Source organism: Saccopteryx bilineata, chromosome 5 (assembly GCF_036850765.1).
Source record: "Saccopteryx bilineata isolate mSacBil1 chromosome 5, mSacBil1_pri_phased_curated, whole genome shotgun sequence".
NCBI classification, from domain to species: domain Eukaryota; kingdom Metazoa; phylum Chordata; class Mammalia; order Chiroptera; family Emballonuridae; genus Saccopteryx; species Saccopteryx bilineata.
In genome coordinates, this window is record NC_089494.1 from 45,680,631 (window position 1) to 45,699,976 (window position 19,346).

Below are 19,346 nucleotides of genomic sequence, written 5' to 3' on the forward strand. Positions count from 1 at the left end.
AAAGCAACCACAGTCAATATGTAAGTGAATGAGCATGGGTGGCTGTATTCCAGTAAAATCTGAATTATAAACACTAAAATTTAAGTTTCATCTCATTTTCATGTATCACAAATATTCTTCTTGTGATTATTTTCAGCCATTTAAATGCGTAGAAACCTCTCTTAGTCCATGGGCCACCCAAGAACAGGCAGCAGGCCAGACTGGCCCATGGGCCGCAGCTTGCCCACCCCTGGCCTCACTCATTATTCTTTTTAATTTTGACTATACCTCAGGTTTACTCAGGAAACTGTAAAAATTACAGACGTCGAGGCCCATGCCACCCTCAGTCACCATCTCCAGGGTTAAGACCCAGGCACTGTGCTTCTGAAAGCTGCCCAGATCTTTCAGATGCTCAGCCAGGGTGGACAATCACTGCTTTAACTCATTCCAGGCAACTTCCAGTAATACTTTCCCATATTTCCATCATAAAAAAAAATTGGTAATACATCTTCCTTGTGTTCATATTGCCTCTTCCAAACCTTTATTCTTAGACAAACAGTCCAAAGGTGCTGGCCTAAAGCAACCCAGAGTCAACTGGTCCAGAAAAAAGGAAAGATTGTGCTATGCCTTCACACCTCTACCCATGTGACATTCAGCCACTGGTGTGCATAACATCTGGGACCCTTGAGTCTCAAACTGTCACCAACAAGTCAAGTGGCTATAAACTTGATAATATCCTTCATGAATCTCTTTCTCACATTCTAATCTCAGAGCTGATAGTCCTTCAGGACCCAACAGGTGCCTTAAATGAGAAAAAGCAAAATAAGAAGTATTCAGGGAAAGATACTTCATCTCTCTGAGCCTCAGTTTCCTCACATCAAGTAGGTATAATAATATCTACTCTGCAGGCTTGTTGTGACAATTGCAACCCAGTGAGTTGATGCAAATAAGCACTCAATATTAAAGGTAGCCTTATTATTATTAGTTATTATTATTATTTTAAAGAAGAGTAACCAAGTACCCTTTTGTTTTTTGACAAAACTTTTATTCCAGAATTCCAAAAGAGAGAGGAGCACTAGCATTTCTTCCTCACCAACCATCTTGGGGAAGCCAGTGACTTCAAGAAATCAGCCAAGGTAAGGTTATGAACAGAAAGGAAGGTAGCATTTGACCTATGAAAAGGGAAATTAGTAGACATATTTATTGAATAGTCAATAAAAAGTATCTCAGCAACCTGAGTTTCTTTTCTATCTAAGAGGAATATTTAAACTGCCATATTATTCACTGTTCTGGGGTGAACGGTATGTCCCCCCAATAAAAATACACGCACATCTTGAAGTCCTAAATTCTAAATCCCAGCATCTCAGAGTATAACTGGATTTTGAGATGGGGCCTTTACAGAGGTAATTATGGCAAAATGATGTCATATGAGTGGGTGCTACACCAATATGACTATTGCCCTGGTAAGAAGAGGTTATACAGTCACACAGAGAAGACCAAGTAAAGACACTAGGCTAAGATGAACCAGGGAGATGGCTTCTCAGAAGAAATAAACCCTGCTAACACTTTGACCTTGGAATTTTAGTTACCAGAACTGTGAGGAAATAAAAGGTCTGGGGTCCCCCCCCCCCAAAGCCATTAAATCTGTGGTGCTTTGTTATAGCAGCCCTGGCAAATACATTCTCTCATGAAATTAAGGATTTGGTAATCAATTGGAATATAACTAGACCATCTTTTGGACAAATTCCTTATGTCGAATATAGAGCCCATGTTTAGGGAACTGGAATTTTCCTGGCCACTGTGAAGTCTGGAAATATAGAAGAGTAGTCTGAAAATGCCTCTTCGTGAGATATAGATACCTCCTGAAGACCTATAATGGAAAAGCTCAGAACATCATCACTTTCCTATTTCCTTCCTCCAACAGGAAGTCAGTAAGTATAAAGGTGGGCAAGAAAAAAGGGCAATTTTAGAAAAAGTGGTTGGTGTAAGTGAACTTTTCTATAAAGAAGAACACAACTGGTAGGAATCAAATGACTCAGCAGAAAATACTGCACCATGGGAAATCAGAAGCACTTGTTAAACACCTTGATTCTGTATGGAAGCAAAATATATTTTGCTTCTTACCAGGAGAAAAAGTTTATGAGATTCTAATTTCTTATACAACCACAATTCTCAGGACACAATAGCAGGACAAACTGATTGGAAGTCATCTTAATAAAACTAGTAACTTTTTCCAGACAGACAGTATTCAAATACAGATAAAATTAATTGTGAGTCATTCTACAATTCCTAACAGAGTTTAGGTTAGTTGTAACACCTTTTCTAATTTTAACCATCTATATAATAGGGCTGAATGTTCAGGAACCTCTCTAGACCACAATGAACATGAATTTTGCTCAACAAACACTTACTGAGATACCACTATGTACTGTACACATTATGCTGGACTCAAGGGTAATAAAAATGAAGAGAAATACTCCTTGCCTTCAAGAAACGTATAGTCTGATGGTAAGACATGTAAGCAAATCAGTTAAAATGTAACACTCTAAGAGGTATGCACAAAGTGCTGTATGAGCACAGAGGAGAGGCCGTTAGCTGTCCCTGGGGATTCAGGGACACCTGGGTTAGAAATAATTGGACAGGCCCTGGCTAGGTAGTTCAGTTGGTTAGAGCATCATCCCGATATGCCAAGGTTGCAGGTTGGTTTCCCAGTCAGGGCACATACAAGAATCAAGCAACTAATGCATAAATAAATGCAACAACAAATCCTCTCTCTCTCTCTCCCCCCCCCTTTCTTCTCTAAAATATGAAAAAAGAAGAAGAAAAGAAATAACTGGACAAAAAATATGGGAAGAGCATGACAGGCAGAGGGAACAATAGGAACAAAGGTTAACCATAAAGCCCCACCTGTTTACAGACAGGGAGGGGAGGGCGCATGAACAATATAACAGTGAAAGATAAAAATAAAAAAAAAAGATCAAAGTCTAAGGTTTGTGAAAAGATGAGTGAAGTTTTCCAGTCTACATCCAATCTGGAAATTCTTTATTCCAGAGCCAATACAGGGTATGGACGGCAGAGAAAGGCCTAAGCAGAATTGTCGCACAATGCTCAGATCTGAGAGACGGAAGAGCAGCAGCAGGCGCTCTCAGCCCAGGGAGGAACCGGAGCAAGCATGTAAAAAGCCTCTACTGGAAAAACATAAAAGTTCCTCTAAAAAACAAAATACCCTGCTGCATGAAGATTGCTTTTTTCAATCAAAAGTGAAATGTCTCCAGGTAGACTGAGAAGTCTGCAATCTGCACTATGAGACAGACACACAGATTCCAACTCTCAGGGGCACAGTGGGAGATGAAGATAGACTAGCAACAAACCAAGATTTATTGTAGAAAACAACATTCCGAACAGGTTACAGACCACTCAGTCTCCTCAGCTCTACCTGGCTAGAGTTTTCACCAATTCCTAATGAGAAATACTGTTCATTAATATCAGATATCTGTCTGCCTCATGTATGATTCAGCTTATGTTTTCTGAATGGTAAACAATAATGTCTCTCACACTTAAGTTCCACTGTTCCCAGATCATTCTTTCATGGTCTATATAAACTTGTCATTAAAAAAAAATCCTTCAGATACTGTTACAAATGTCTTTCTAGACCAGACAGACATCAGCTATTGATTACAGTCGGGTGTTTAATGTAAGCAGTGTGGTCCTCCCAGGAAGAAAGCTTATTTCGAGCATAATCACGGATTTGTACTGATGACCTTAGTCACATGATATTCCCTATAGTTTTTTGGAGAATGTAGGAATATATATGTATATAGATAATATCCAAACCCTTTAGAAAATAAATAATTAAAATATAAGGTTTAGGGCCCTGGCCGGTTGGCTCAGTGGTAGAGCGTCATCCTGGCATGCAGGGTTCGATTCCCGGCCAGGGCACACAGGAGAAGCACCCATCTGCTTCTCCACCCCTCCCCCTCTCCTTCCTCTCTGTCTCTCTCTTCCCCTCCCGCAGCTAAGGCTCCATTGGAGCAAAGTTGGCCCGGGTGCTGAGGATGGCTCTGTGGCCTCTGCCTCAGGCGCTAGAGTGGCTCTGGTTGCAACAGAGAGATGCCCTGGATGGGCAGAGCATCGCCCCCTGGTGGGCATGCTGGGTGGATCCCGGTCAGGCGCATGCAGGAGTCTGTCTGACTGCCTCCCTGTTTCTGGCTTTGGAAAAATACAAAAAAAAAAAAAAAAATATATATATATATATATATATATATATATATATATATATATATATATTTTGCTTTGGAAAAGCAAAAATGGAAAAATACAAAAAATATATATATATATATATATAATATATATATTCTGGCCCAGAAGTCTCCAGGTATAACTGGCCCTCCCTTCCCCTGTTCCTCTGCTGTACTTTTCGTTTACATTGGACATGTTTACTTGTCCCAATCTACAGCTGTTGCACACAGAAGATTGTAAGTTCCTGGGAGACAAGGATGGTGTCTTTTTTATCTTTGTACTCAAAAGGAGCCTGCCTTGCTTAAGTACTCAGTGAAGCTATAGTAATATAATTTAACATAATCTTGTATAAAATATGAAGGCAAAAAGAACTGTTCTTTTGAAAATGGTGTTTCTTGTTTGCCCACTATCCTTATGGATGGTGTAATTTTTTATCTTATGGGACCTACCTATTCCTGCAGGATGTTTAGGATCCCTGACTCTTGCGTGTTAAATGCCAATCTCTGAAACAACTAAAAATGCCCCTGTATGCTTCTAAATACTTCCTGTTGAGAACCAATGGACGAGTCTCTTAAAACAGTGGCTTCCTGGTCATTGTGTCATAAAATGTCTTATGTACGTGTGTGTGTGTGTGTGTGTGTGTGTGTGTGTGTGTCCATATTCAAGTTATATAGGTACATAAACAAATCTAGAAGGAGAGAGAAACCAAACCATGATCGATGGTTATCTTTGAAATTTCTGATTACAGGGCCCTTCATTGTCTAAAGAGTATATTTCTGTAGATTTTGAGTTTGTATAGTGAATTATTTTTGATAATCATATAACAGTATTTAAAAGGGGAAAAACCTGTCTGATTAGGCATGGAAAAGAAGCCATAAAAAATTGGGGTTAAAATAATAAAAAATTATAAGAATTCTGTTCTCAGATTGTTTGGAAGTATCTTTTTTTTTTTTTTTTTAAGAGAGAGGCACAGCCTGACTAGGCGGTAGCACAGTGGATAGAGCGTTGGCCTGGGATGCTGAGGACCCAGGTTTGAAACCCCAAGGTCACCAATTTGAGAATGGGATAGACATGACCCCATGGTCGCTGGCTTGAGTCCAAGGTCACTTGGCTTGAGCAAGGAGTCACTTGCTCGGCTGGAGCTCCTGGGTCAAGGCATGTATGAGGAAGCAGTAAATGAACAACTAAGGTGCTGCAACGAAGAGTTGATGCTTCTCACCTATCTCCTTTCCTGTCTATCTTTCTCTCCCCTTCACTAAAAAAAATAAAAATTTAAAAAATAATAAAAGAGATAGAGTCAGGGAGAGAGAGAGAGACAGAAAGACAAGAACATCAAACTGTTCCTGTATGTGCCCAGACCGGGGATCTAACCGTCAACCTCTGTACTTCTGGAAGATGCTCCAACCAACCAAGCTATACGGCCAGCGCTTCATTTTTTTTATTTTTTATTATTATTATTATTATTATTATTTTATAGAGAGGCAGAGAGAGAGAAGGTAAGGGCAGGGAAGTATTCATTTGTTGTTCCACGCAGTCATGCATTCACTGATTGCTTCCCACGATTCAAACCCAGAACCTTGTTTCAGGACAATGCTCTAACCAACTGAGCTAACTGGTCAGGGCCTTAGAAGTATCTTTAAGTTCATGTTCCACAGTAGAGAAATAGAAACTGATGGAAATCACAATTATAGGTGTGGTTTAACCCAATCAGCAAAATTGTGTTCAAAGAAATGGTTTGGCCCTCCATCAAAAAATGAGCAAATGTTTTTATATTTTTGTACTTTATAATACTTAAGTTTTGAACATATTTTATTTTTAATCCACCAACCACTAACTACTTTATGCTGTCATCTAAAGCAAGTTAAAAGTCATTGCAGAATAGTATATATAGCATTCTAATATTATGTCAGAGAAGGAGAGTTATATATGCATGTTTGAACTTATGTGTGAAAGATACATTAGAAACTCATATCACTGATGGTTTCTAAGGAGAGGAATTAGGGGACTGTGCAGGTGTGAGAGAGAAGCTTTACTGGGTATCTTCTAGTAAGAATTTTTTCCCATGTGTTTATCTACTTTCTCAAAGAATGAATAGAAATCAGTCACTGCATTTCATGGAGCTATAAATAGGCACAGTAAAGGATGTATGATGTTTGACCAGTGGCTTTCCAACCTGAAGGACTCATTATCTGGGTTTCTATTGTGGCTTAGAACAATACAACATCCTAGCGAAGTTAATATTTAATATTATTCATATCTTTTGAATCTGTTGTAAGACTGGCTGTAAGTAAACCACAGTCATACAGATAGGAAAGGCACATGAAATAGTCAGCACTGCCATTATCATACACTTTCTGGACAAAGTAAATGGCAGTCTGTACAGACAGACTAAGAAAGATGCTCATTTGCTTCATGAGCTGCCTGGGTCATCAGAAAGCAGAGGCAATACAATGGGAACCTTTGAATTAAAACTGCTAACAGAAAACAAGATTCTATCAAAACATCTTCCCTTGTAGCCTATCTGGCACAACACTGGATAGCTAGCTCTCTGTCCCTCTGTCCTCCAGCCACATGAATGCCCACTGGATCCACTGGGCCACAGTCCCCACTCATCCCTAACTTGACCTGATGTCCTACTCCTCCTTCAGATCTCTCTCAGCTCCTGTGTATGTGATCACAACATCACATGCCTCTCCTCACAACCTTTATCTCATTTGTAATCATCTGACAACCTGACTGTATGCTCCACACAGGGTGAGGTCTATTTCATATTACAATATGTTGCTCAGTTTTCTCTCCATGCTTGACACACAGCAGGCACTCAATAAATATTCACTGAACAGAGAAAAAATATGAATACTTTAAATAGAACATCATTCAACAAATATTTACTGAACATACTCGGTGCCAATGCCAGGATATGATGGTGAACAAGATTTACATATAAACTATGCAAATATAATTACATATCTACAATATTAAGATACCGGAGCTTCTTTCTGGCTGAAACCCATCTTCCAGTAATTCACCAAAATGACTAACACAAAGGGAAAGAGGAGAGGCACCCACTCTATGTTCTCTAGGCCTTTTAGAAAACATGGAGCGGTTCCTCTGGCCACGTACGTGAGAATCTACAAGAAAGGTGATATTGCAGACATAAAGGGAATGTGCACAGTTAAAAAAGGAATGCCCCACAAATATTACCATGGCAAAACTGGAAGAGTCTACAGTGTCACCCAGCATGCAGCGGACATTGTTGTGAACAAACAAGTTAAGGGCAAGATTCTTGCCACAAGAATTAATGTATGTATTGAGCATATTAAGCACTCTAAGAGCCAAGATAGCTTCCTGAAATGTGTGAAGGAAGATGATCAGAAAAAGAAGGAAACCAAAGAGAAAGGCACTTGGGTCCAACTGAAGTGCCAGCCTGCTCTGCCCAGAGAAGCACACTTTGTGAGAACCAGTGGAAAGGACCCTGAGTTGCTGGAACCCATTCTCTATGAATTCACAGCATGCTAAGTGCATAAATAAATAAATAACCCCACTATATTGATTTAAAAAAAAAGTGATACCTGAGTATGGTATAGGAATAAGGGATAGGTGTGTGAAAGAATGAAGAGGCTTATAAAAGAGGCCTAGAGCTTACAATGATTAAAAACTGTCCATATTTGGTGACATTTTTTGGTTAATGTTAATAGGCTATGCTTATAAACAGATATTAAGTCATGAGTAGCTGACTGCAGTTTGCTTACTTGGGCATCCTGAAGCACCCATGCAATGGCTCTTCAACACATGTGCACAAGCAGATAACAGAGTTCTTGCATACTCACAGGCCTATCTCACCAGAAGAATAAGAGTTTGCACACAAACCACAAAGCTCAAAGAGTCCGTGGTACTCCCATGCCAACCGCAACACAGTCGGATCACCAAGAGATCCTGGAAGTCACCAGGCTTCCATCCTCAAGCAGGTGCAGCTGGTCACTGACCCATCCTTGTAGAACAGAGCATAACAATCACATTGTATGCCAGAAGAGTGGAGGGGGGAAAACATTCATTTGACTGTGTATGTTTTGTGCAGCTACCAATACTTCCTTTACTTTTTCTGCTAGAAAAAGAAATGGTAAAAATGAACTCTGACTTTCTATTGGTCTTGAATCATTCTTTATTTAGATGCTTTCAAATCTCTCCTCTCCAAAGAGATTGGTAAGCTAAGAGTATAATTATGGTAACCATCAACCAGGTTACTATGCTGGTTGCTGGCCATATTTACAGCTCTCTATTGTTCTTTAGTTTATTTGTATATTTTTTCTTCAGTTGTATATATCTCCAAGTAGAAAAATCAGGATGTTTAAAACAATATAGAACCTTGACTCATGGAACCATGGAACCATGGAACCCAACTGCTTGAAAAATACACTGCTATTTTGTTTTTATAGTTTCCATTTGGGTTGAAGTCAAATAACCAAGCACACACATACCTATACAAGTGCATCATGACTCTGTTTAAAAATTTTTCCTTGAGATGGCCGAAGGTATACATAAAGTACAAATTCTATAATTTGAAAAAAGGAATTATTGACATTTGGCATAGCAATTAACCTAAAAAAGGCCTCAGGAGTTTGAGTTGACCCCAAGCTAAATTTAAAGGAACTCAAAAGTCAGGGTGAAAGAATATCATGACCAAACTAAAAGGAGATAATGATGCCATTGTTTTTTACTTTAGCCATATTACACAATACAGAAGGAAGTGGGAACAACAAAGAGATCACTGACCAGAAAAGGAAAGGAGCCAGAGTGAGGATGGGGAAGTTGGGGCAGAGTCTAGGAAGCCCCTGAGGGACCTGGAGGTGCAGAACTGTAGGAGGGACATTCAAATGTATGAAGAGCTTTTCTGCTGAAGAAGAAGTGGACTGTGTTAACCCAAAGTCAGACCTGTAGGCAGGCAGTACAACAGCTCTTGTTTTAGCTGCTAAGCAGAAACTAAGAGAATGCAGCATTCCCTCTTTTGACCTGGGCTTGATCCTGGAAATGTGTAAGCCTGTACCTGCCTGGGACCTTGAGAGCAGGCCTGGGAATGAAGCCGGCCCACAGGAGACAGAGCTAACAGAGGCCCAGGTCTGATTGCAGGATTTGAGACCTGGTTACAGCTATACCTATGGCCACTTGCTAGACTTTTCAGTTACACAATATATTCTCTGTTTTGCTTAAACCACTCTGGGTAAGGTTTTCTGCCACCTCAACTAAAAAGAATCTTAAGTAACATAAAACCTGAGCTGCCTTGTGAGGAAGCAAGTTCCACATCACTAGAAGCAGCAAGTCAAGGCTAAGTAACCATCATCCAAGAATTAGGGGGAAGTGACCTACCCGGGGATGAAGCTAGGCCTGTGCGACCATTAGTTTGCTAGGACTACCATAACACATACCACAGACTAGGTGGCTAAACAACAGAGTTTGTTTTCTTATAATCAAGGTATCAGCAGGATTAGTTTCTTCTAGGACCCCTCTCCCTGTCTTGTAGGATGGCCTGTGTCTTCACGTGGTCCCTCTGGGTATGTCTGTGTCCTAATCTCTTCTTCCCGTAAGGACACCAATCATATTGGATCAGGGGCAACCCGAATGACTTCATTTTAGCTTAACTACCTCTTTAAAGACCCTGTCTCCAAACGCAGCCACATTCTAAGGAACTGGGGTTAGGACTTCAGGAGATACAATTCAGCCCCCAAAAATGACCCCCAAGGTTACTTAGAACCCCAACATTAAAGCACAATTTAATGAAGAATGCTAGCATTTTACGCAAGAGCCACTTACTCCTCGGATCAAAAATAAAATGTGTGACACCAGTGGCAGCTTCACTGGGCCTCTCAAGTCAGAGCGAGGCTGCACCCGTGGAGGAGCATGGCTAGCATTTTGTACAACTTAATCTGACTGTATTTACTCAATTTACGTTATCTAGGCGACCACTATTTACTTTTCCAGGGGCTGATGTAAAATGAAAGGTTTTGACAAACAGAGCTGATTACTGTGTTTTCACACTGGTCAGCACGGTGGGGCATATGTGCACCTTGGCTGAAGTGTTAGAATCCATGACACAGGCAGACCGGAAGTGGCTTTTCCCCAGGAATGATTACAACTGCCTGGGTTATACTATAGGAGTTTTGAAAGATCAAATAAACATGTAAAGTAAAACTGTAAAGCGTGCGAATATGTAAGCTACCATTAAATAAAATGCAAATATTGCAGCAAGAGTAGTTATGTCTTTTACAGATTCTGTCTGAGCCAATACATGGAGAAATGTCTAAGATTCAGGGTTCTGACTTCCGTCAAGTCAACTGCTTCGAAGAAAGAAGATTCTCTATTCAGATCCCAGCAACCACTATCATAAATCACGTCCCCTATCAGTAGCTGTTGTCAGGGCATGGCTTGGATGAGTTTACATGAATGGCTTTGTGCATACTTCTGACTTATCAGCAAACACCTTCAGAGTCTGAGTCCTTGGGGATTGGGTAGGAAGGGGAGAGGTCTGATGTGTAGTTTTTCACATAGTAAAACCAACCAACATCGAAAGTTAGATCATTAGAGTCAGAACTAAAAGAAGCTACAACATCGAGTCCAACCTTTTCATTACAAACAGACAAGGAAACAAAATCTAGGGGCAGAATGGGGCCACAGAGTTGGTAGGCCAGTGGAAGGCCAAGACAGCTGCACCCCCCCCCTTACAGGGCTCTTTTGTTAGGTAGTAACAGCATGCTACAATATGCTATGTTCCTACTCCGAGGTCCTTACATGAAGTCAAACCTAGACAAGGGCTTAAAGAAATGCCTCTGGAATAGACCAGTGGAGACGAGACTTGGCCATGTAGGTAGAGTTAAGCTTTTGGAAACAGCTATGCAATTAGATTAAGAAAGTTGGATGTATGTTTAGGTTGGCTGTCAACAATAAATAACATTTCGAACTTTGAGGAATCATTAGGAGGGATGGGATAAGCAAGTGGCTGAAGCAAATGCCACTCAGCAGCTGCCCAACAGCCTGGATTACAACAGAAATGTTTGCTAAGAAGCAAAATTTTGTGTTATGAGATAAAATGGGCCAAAAGACCATTTCTGATGAGGCAGCCCCAGAAACCTCAGGTGTGGATGTGGAGGCAGCATGCAGCGTGAGCCGGGATTTCTGCCCCGTGTGCGAGCTGGACATGGACTGCAGTAAGTAGGCAGGCTCTGAAATCAAATAACCAGAAGTTGACTACAGGGGCTCCTCAAGTTCCAACACAGTTCCGTTCCTACGACAGTGACATAACCCAAAATTGGTGTAAGCTGAAACACACCCTAGCCCAACACACTTGCGCTTTTAACAGCCCAAAATGGTGTAGGTAAGCGTGCTGGGGGACGCCGACTCCCTCACTGGTATGACGCGTTACTGCGTATTCTTCCACCAAACTAGTCTGCCCATGTAGTCCGTAATTACGACGCTACCGGTGTAAGCCAAAACACTCATGTCTCGATTTTTTTTTTAAGTTTTTATGGAAGTGAGCGTCATAAACTCGAAATATCTTATGTCGAGACTGTCATAACCCAAGGAGCCCCTGTATATGGTTTAGGCTGGGAAAGGAGCAGAAACGAGAGAAGAGTACCCCACACACATGCACACCCCCCAACAGGGCTGTGGGGGGAGAGCACACTGGGGCTGTCCGGGAACCTGAATCCTGGGTCAGTCCAACCACAGGCCCAGGCTGTGCTCATCACCGAGCAGGTCTCCAGACCAGCCCGCGAGGCTCTGAGATGGGCTTCCCCCAGCAGGGGCTGGAAAGGAGCCCTTCTTTTCCAGTCCTGATCCCCGAGGTGGGTCCTAAACTTCTCCAACAATGGTGGGGTCTGGGTTGTCTCTCTCTCTTTCTTGAACTTTCACTAGCTTCCAGATTTAATTCAATGTGATCTCAACTCACAATACTAAACACCTTCTCTAAAGTGAAAATTACGTAGGTTGTGAACTTTGCAAGTAAGGAAAAAATAATACAAATACAATTACAATCAATTTCTGCCCCAAAATTGTCAACTAATAAACTTATATGACTAAAAATTTTACTATATTCTTTTTTAAGAGAGGGAACTCTGAGTGGTAGATTTTGTACAAATCACTCCTGTCCCTCTTTCTGTGATATTAAGGAAGAAAGAGCATCAATTTCAGTGGTCTTGAGACCTCTGCTCGCATCCCTCCATACTAACGTTTCTATCATGTTCTCCAGTTCTTTACCATTTTCCCCCTTAGTGTCTCGTTTATTCCTGCCAATAACTTTCTGAAATAGGATAGGCAGAGTTACCATTAATCCTGTTTTACAGCTGAGGAAACCAAGGCCCCAAAGGTTTAATTAACCAAGTTGCCAGAGTCACACAGCCAAACAGAACCAAGACAGAATTAGGTCTTCCACCTTCAGCTCCCGTGCCTCTTCCAGAGCCAGCCTCCTCCGCCTTGATCATAAGACTCTGAGTGAAATTTAAAAGGTGATCTTTTTCACACCCAAAAATGTTAATGACTAGTCTACTTTAAAAATCTTATTTCACAAAGACTTGCTATAATACTACTCCACCTGTAATTGAAACATATTTCTAACAAAATTTCATCAACAGAAGAATGTTAATTAACAGAAATAACTTAATAGCAATGAAAGAATACCAGTAACTGACAGTGACTAAGAGTAATGAAATAGTAGCATCCATCTCCTTTGATGAAATACCAAGGTCAATGTTGAATGTACAGGCTCACTTTCTGCAGTCTCACTGTATCGCGGACTTTTAAGTTACATATATCTAATTTTGTATTGTGGATTTTTCGCTATATCATGGAATTTTGTGGTATATAGATATTTTATATATTTATTATTTTAATTATTTTTGCAGTAAAATAAGCATTTTCTAGCCTAAAAAAAAATTGAAAAGGTTTATAAGAGTATGGGGAACCTGACCAGGTGGTGGCGCAGTGGACAGAGCATCGGACTGGGACACAGAGGACCCAGGTTTGCCACCCAGCTTGGATGTGGGCTCAGCTGGTTTGGCCCCAAGGTTGCTGGCTTGAGCAAGGAGCCACTTGGTCTGCTGTAGTCCCCGGGTCAAGGCACATATGAGAAAGCAGTCAATGAACAACTAAGGTGCTGCAACGAAGAATTGATGCTTCTCATCTCTCTTCCTTCCTGTCTGTCTGTCCCTATCTGTCCCTTTCTCTCTCTCTATCTATCACACACACAAAAAAAGAGTGTGGGGAAGGTTTATAAAGCCTTAAAAATATATATATTTCTTTTTTTTTTTTTTACAGAGACAGAGAGAGAGAGTCAGAGAGAGGAATAGACAGGGACAGACAGACAGGAACGGAGAGATGAGAAGCATCAATCATTAGTTTTTCATTGTGCGTTGCAACACCTTAGTTGTTCATTGATTGCTTTCTCACATGTGCCTTGACCGCGGGCCTTCAGCAGACTGAGTAACCCCTTGCTTGAGCCAGCGACCTTGGGCTCAAGCTGGTGAGCTTTTGCTCAAACCAGATGAGCCCGCGCTCAAGCTGGTGACCTTGGGGTCTCGAACCTGAGTCTTCCACATCCCAGTCCGACGCTCTCTCCACTGCGCCACCACCCAGTCAGGCAAAACATATATAAATAATAAAATAAATATAAGGTTGCTACTTTGTGGATTTTCACCTATTGTGAGGGGTTCTGGAACCTAACTCCTGAAATAGACAAGGGACCACTGTATTGGAAAGACCATGGGATTTAGAAGCCAGAGACCCTGGGCTGAGCCCGTACTCTACCACTTAGAGGGATGGACCTTGGGTAAATCATAGCAAAGCTGTTCCACCTTAGGCTTTCATGGCAGATCCTCCCAACCAACCAATGCACATGCTACTAGGAATGCATGCCATGCAAATAAGCAAGTTTGTCACTGTTAGACTCATTCCTGCTGTCATCCCAATGTTAGACCACGGGTCCTGCCTACTCTAGTGTCCTCTGATTCTCAGAATCTTTGATAATTCCAGCCTTCTATACCCGCCTCAGGCGTTGCTTGCTCCATCTGTTTAGACACGTGCCTTAGTTAGCTCAGGGTGCCGTAGCAAATGACATAGGCTGAGATGCTTAAAAAACAAATTCATTTGCTCAGTTCTGAAGGCTAGAAATCTGAGATCAGGGTGCCAGCACTGTTGGGTTCTGGTGAGGACCCTCTTTCTGGCTTGCAGACAGCTACCTTCTCACTGTGTCCTCACATGACTGAAAGAGCTAGAGCAAGCTATCCAGTCTTTCTTCTGGTAAGAACACCAATCGCATCATGAGGGCCCCACCCTCATGCCCTCATCTAACCTTAATTACTTCCCAAAGGCTACATCTCCAACTACCATCACATTCAGGGTTAGGGTTTAAACATATGGATTTGGAGGGGGAGGGCACAATTCAATCCATAGCAACACACGTCTCCATCCTTAACACCTATACTCTCTAACACAGTTAGGAATGTACCCTGGGGATCCTCGAACCCTGACTGCAGGGTTGTATGGCGAGGGACAGCTGTACATTCAACAGTAACCTTGGTATTCATCGAAGGAGATGGATACTACTATTTCATTACTCTTAGTCACTGTCAATGACTGGTATTCTTTCATTACTGTTATTTCTGTTCCCAGGTGCTCTACCCTAGGTCCCCAGGAAGTCAACATGGTCTTTCCACCAATGGAGGGTATCTGGCTCTCATCAAGCTATTATGAATAATATAAATATAATAAAACTTAAGTGTTTTGCAAGGTGGTTGTAACAACAAAAACATTTATAAAAACTATAAATTGCAAAGCCTACAGTATTATTTCCATTTATTTTTATTGGTGATCTAGAAATTAGAAATGGGAACAATGATTTTGTGATCTAGCCTAATTAGGAAACTTGAGCATAAAACTATTCCCTATAAAAGATGCAAGAAATCTTCTCTGTGGAGTATATTCTAGCTATTAGTAGTATGCCTGAGGTAAGACAATAAAACACAATCCTACACCAAGTATATTAAAAAAAAGTAATTGATTTGTCTGCTCATCTAGCCTTGGTTTGTTTTCTTTATCAGTTTTCATTGCACTTATCAGATAAGTCCTAGGCATAGAAAATTACATCTAAGCCATTAGGCTATTTGGGGCATCATACTGGGTTTTTCCAGTCCCACAGAAATGCAAAAGGCACCATTCTTAAGTTTGAATGGGGGCTTACTCTAGAATGAAGGCCTTGACTTATAAGCAAATAACATCAAAACGATATTAGAGTTTCTGCACAGCAGAGGAAACCAACAAAATGAAAACACAAACACAACCCACTGAATTGGAGAACATATTCCCCAATGATACATCTGACAAGAGGTTAATATCCAAAATTAATAAAGAACTGATAAAACTCAACACCAAAAGAATAATCGATCCAACTAAAAAAGTGGGCAAAGGACCTGAATAGACACTTCCCCAAAGAGAGCATACAGATGGCCAATAAACATATGAAAAGATGCTCAAGTCACTAATCATTAGAGAAATGCAAATTAAAACCACAATGAGATATCTCACACCTGTCAGAATGGCTATGATCAATAAATCAAGAAACACCAAGTGTTGGCAAGGATGAGGAGAAAAGGGAATACTCATGCCCTGTTGGTGGGAATGTAGGCTGGTGCAGCCACTGTGGAAAGCAGTATAGAGTTTCCTCAAAAATTTTAAAATGAAACTGCCCTTGACCCAGCAATTCCACTTCTGAGAATTTATCTGAAGAAACCCAAAACACTAATTCAAAAGAATATATGCACCCCTATGTTCACTGCAGTGTTACTTAGTATAGCCACGATTTGGAAGCAGCCCAAGTGCCCATCAGTAGACAAGTGGATACAGCTGTGGTACATTTACACAATGGAATACTACTATTTGGTGGTTAAAAAAAAAGAAGGAAATCTTACCTTTTGTGACAGCACGGATGGACCTGAAGAGCATTATGCTAAGTGAAGTAAGCCAGTCAGAGAAAGAAAAATACCATATGTGGAATATAATTAACAAAAGAAACTAACAAAATAGAAACAGACTCATAGAGAACAGACTGACAGTTCTAAGGGACGGGGGGTTATGGAGCTGGGAGTAAAAGGTAACAGGATTAGGAAAAAAAAACCTCATAGACACAGACAACAGCAGGGTGATTATCAGAGGGAGAGGGGTTGGGGGAAGGTAGAAGAGAGTAAGGGGGATAGATGGTGATGGAAGGAGACTTGACTTGGGGTGGTGAACAGACAATATACACAGATGATGTGTTACAGAATTGTACACCTGAAACCTATATAATTCTATTAACCAATGTAACTTCAATAAATTCAATTTTTAAAAAGATGATATTAAAAATATATTCATCAAGACTTCATATTCTGACTTTAGGATATACTTTTTATCCCCATCTTTGTAGCACTGAATTTGTCTCTTCCCAACAGTCCTGTTCCGTGGCACTGCTTCGAGAAGTTAACACTCATACTAACATGGTTCCTTGTTTGGGCAAGATCCTTTTCCAAAATGGATTTAATAACCGAAGGGAGAGGAGTAGAAGAGGAAGATGGTTACAGAAACCTCAAGTCATGGTACGAAGCTAAATGTTCTACCTACATACATGCCTGTCTGTTTCACACTAGACATCTCCAGCTCATCCTCTCTCCCCAGATCCAGACTTATAAATACAACTTCCCAATGGGCATCTCCACCATCTGCTAGGATGTGCACAAGTTCCCTACTTCAGGATCCCCTTTCTCTATCTGGAACCAATACCCCTTGCTGGGTTCCCTTCCTTGGTGAGTTTTGTCTCACCAAATTAGATACCCATCTGGTATCTAATTCATAAGATAAGTCTTCTCCATCACTCTTGCTACACTAGGTCCTGCCCCAAAGAACTCTCATTTTATTTGCTTTATGCTGTTCCAACTCCCAATGTCTCACGTGCCTAAGTTCACATTTCTGTAGCACCAAGAAAAAAAAATTTTTTTTATTGTCTTCTATTCCCTACCAGAACGTGAGTTCCATGAGACTTTGTCAGTTTCTTTGCAGCATCATATCCGTAGGACAGAACCTGGTCACTTAGGATTCTTTAAAGAAGTATTGAATGAACAAAGGATTTGTGAATTAACTCTTTCTGTATCATCTTTAGAAACATTAGTTTTTGCCACTTACATTCTGTGTAAGTTAGTTTAATCACAGCACTCTCATCCTAACACTGCTGAGGAAAGCTAATGTGGAGGAATGAGAGTTCCACTGGGGGTAAAAAGAAAAACTTGGAAATCGGGGTATTTTTTTTTTTTTTAATAATTTTATTTTTTTAATGGGGTGACATCAATAAATCAGGATACATATATTCAAAGATAACAAGTCCAGGTTATCTTGTCTTTCAATTATGTTGCATACCCACCACCCAAAGTCAGATTGTCCTCTGTCACCTTCTATCTTGTTTTCTTTGTGCCCCTCCCACCCCCTATCCCTCTCCCATTCCCCCCTCCCCCCCGTAACCACCACACTCTTATCAATGTCTCTTAGTTTCACTATTATGTCCCACCTACGTATGGAATAATACAGTTCCTGTTTTTTTCTGATTTACTTATTTCGCTTCGTATCATGTTATCAAGATCCCACCATTTTGCTGTAAATGTTCCGATGTCATCATTTCTTATGGCTGAGTAGTATTCCATAGTGTATATGTGCCACATCTTCTTTATCCAGTCATCTATTGATGGGCTTTTTGGTTGTTTCCATGTCCTGGCCACTGTGAACAATGCTGCAATAAACATGGGGCTGCATGTGTCTTTACGTATCAATGTTTCTGAGTTTTGGGGATATATACCCAGTAGAGGGATTGCTGGGTCATAAGGTAGTTCTATTTTCAGTTTTTTGAGGAACCACCATACTTTCTTCCATAATGGTTGTACTACTTTACATTCCCACCAACAGTGTATGAGGGTTCCTTTTTCTCCACAACCTCTCCAGCATTTGCTATTACCTGACTTGCTAATAACAGCTAATCGAACAGGTGTGAGGTGGTATCTCATTGCCGTTTTGATTTGCATTTCTCTAATAGCTAAAGAAGATGAGCATCTTTTCATATATCTGTTGGCCATTTGTATTTCTTCCTGGGAGAAGTGTCTATTCATATCCTCTTCCCATTTTTTTATTGGATTGTTTGTTTGTTTGTTGTTGAGTTTTATGAGTTCTTTGTATATTTTGGATATTAGGCCCTTATCTGAGCTGTTGTTTGAAAATATCATTTCCCATTTAGTTGGCTTTCTGTTTATTTTGTTATCAGTTTCTCTTGCTGAGCAAAAACTTCTTAGTCTGATGTAGTCCCATTCATTAATTTTTGCCTTCACTTCTCTTGCCATTGGAGTCAAATTCATAAAATGCTCTTTAAAACCCAGGTCCATGAGTTGAGTACCTATGTCTTCTTCTATGTACTTAATTGTTTCAGGTCTTATGTTTAGATCTTTGATCCATTTTGAGTTAATTTTTGTACAGGGAGAGAGACTGTAGTCCAGTTTCATTCTTTTGCATGTGGCTTTCCAGTTTTCCCAGCACCATTTATTGAAGAGGCTTTCTTTTCTCCATTGTGTGTTGTTGGCCCCTTTATCAAAAATTATTTGACTATATATATGTGGTTTTATTTCTGGACTTTCTATTCTGTTCCATTGGTCTGAGTGTCTATTTTTCTGCCAATACCATGCTGTTTTGATTGTCGTGGCCCTATAATAGAGTTTGAAGTCAGGTATTGTTATGCCCCCAGCTTCATTCTTTTTCTTTAGGATTGCTTTGGCTATTCGGGGTTTTTTATAGTTCCATATAAATCTGATGATTTTTTGCTCTATTTCTTTAAAAAATGTCATTGGAATTTTGATGGGAATTGCATTAAATTTGTATATTGCTTTGGGTAATATAGCCATCTTGATTATATTTATTCTTTCTAGCCAAGAACAAGGTATATTCTTCCATCTCATTATATCTTTTTCGATTTCCCTTAACAATGGTTTATAGTTTTCATTATATAAGTCCTTTACATTCTTTGTTATGTTTATTCCTAAGTATTTTATTTTTTTTGTTGCAATCGTGAAGGGGATTAT

The 19,346-nt window shown here is 40.3% G+C and overlaps 3 protein-coding genes across 6 annotated transcripts in view; 2 read left to right on the top strand and 1 right to left on the bottom strand.

The window, feature by feature from the left end:
- NEMP2 (nuclear envelope integral membrane protein 2) overlaps positions 1 to 19,346 on the top strand; it is a 214,472-nt gene that overhangs the window by 62,959 nt on the left and 132,167 nt on the right. The window contains exon 9 of the mRNA XM_066233142.1: positions 1,033 to 1,115. Within this exon, the coding sequence (XP_066089239.1) occupies positions 1,033 to 1,096 (64 nt within the window). The 3' untranslated portion in view covers positions 1,097 to 1,115. The remainder of the gene's footprint in view (positions 1 to 1,032; positions 1,116 to 19,346) is intronic.
- The window catches only part of MFSD6 (major facilitator superfamily domain containing 6), a 92,341-nt gene that overhangs the window by 29,899 nt on the left and 43,096 nt on the right, over positions 1 to 19,346 (bottom strand). The window lies entirely within an intron of this gene.
- On the top strand, positions 7,249 to 7,737 carry LOC136337924 (large ribosomal subunit protein eL21-like). The gene has a single exon (XM_066279854.1). It carries the CDS (start codon positions 7,252 to 7,254, stop codon positions 7,735 to 7,737), a length of 486 nt encoding a protein of 161 aa, XP_066135951.1. The 5' UTR covers positions 7,249 to 7,251.

Coding starts and splice junctions, on each gene's coding strand:
- LOC136337924 (XM_066279854.1), top strand. CDS start 7,252: ATGACTAACACAAAGGGAAAGAGGAGAGGCACCCACTCTATGTTCTCT.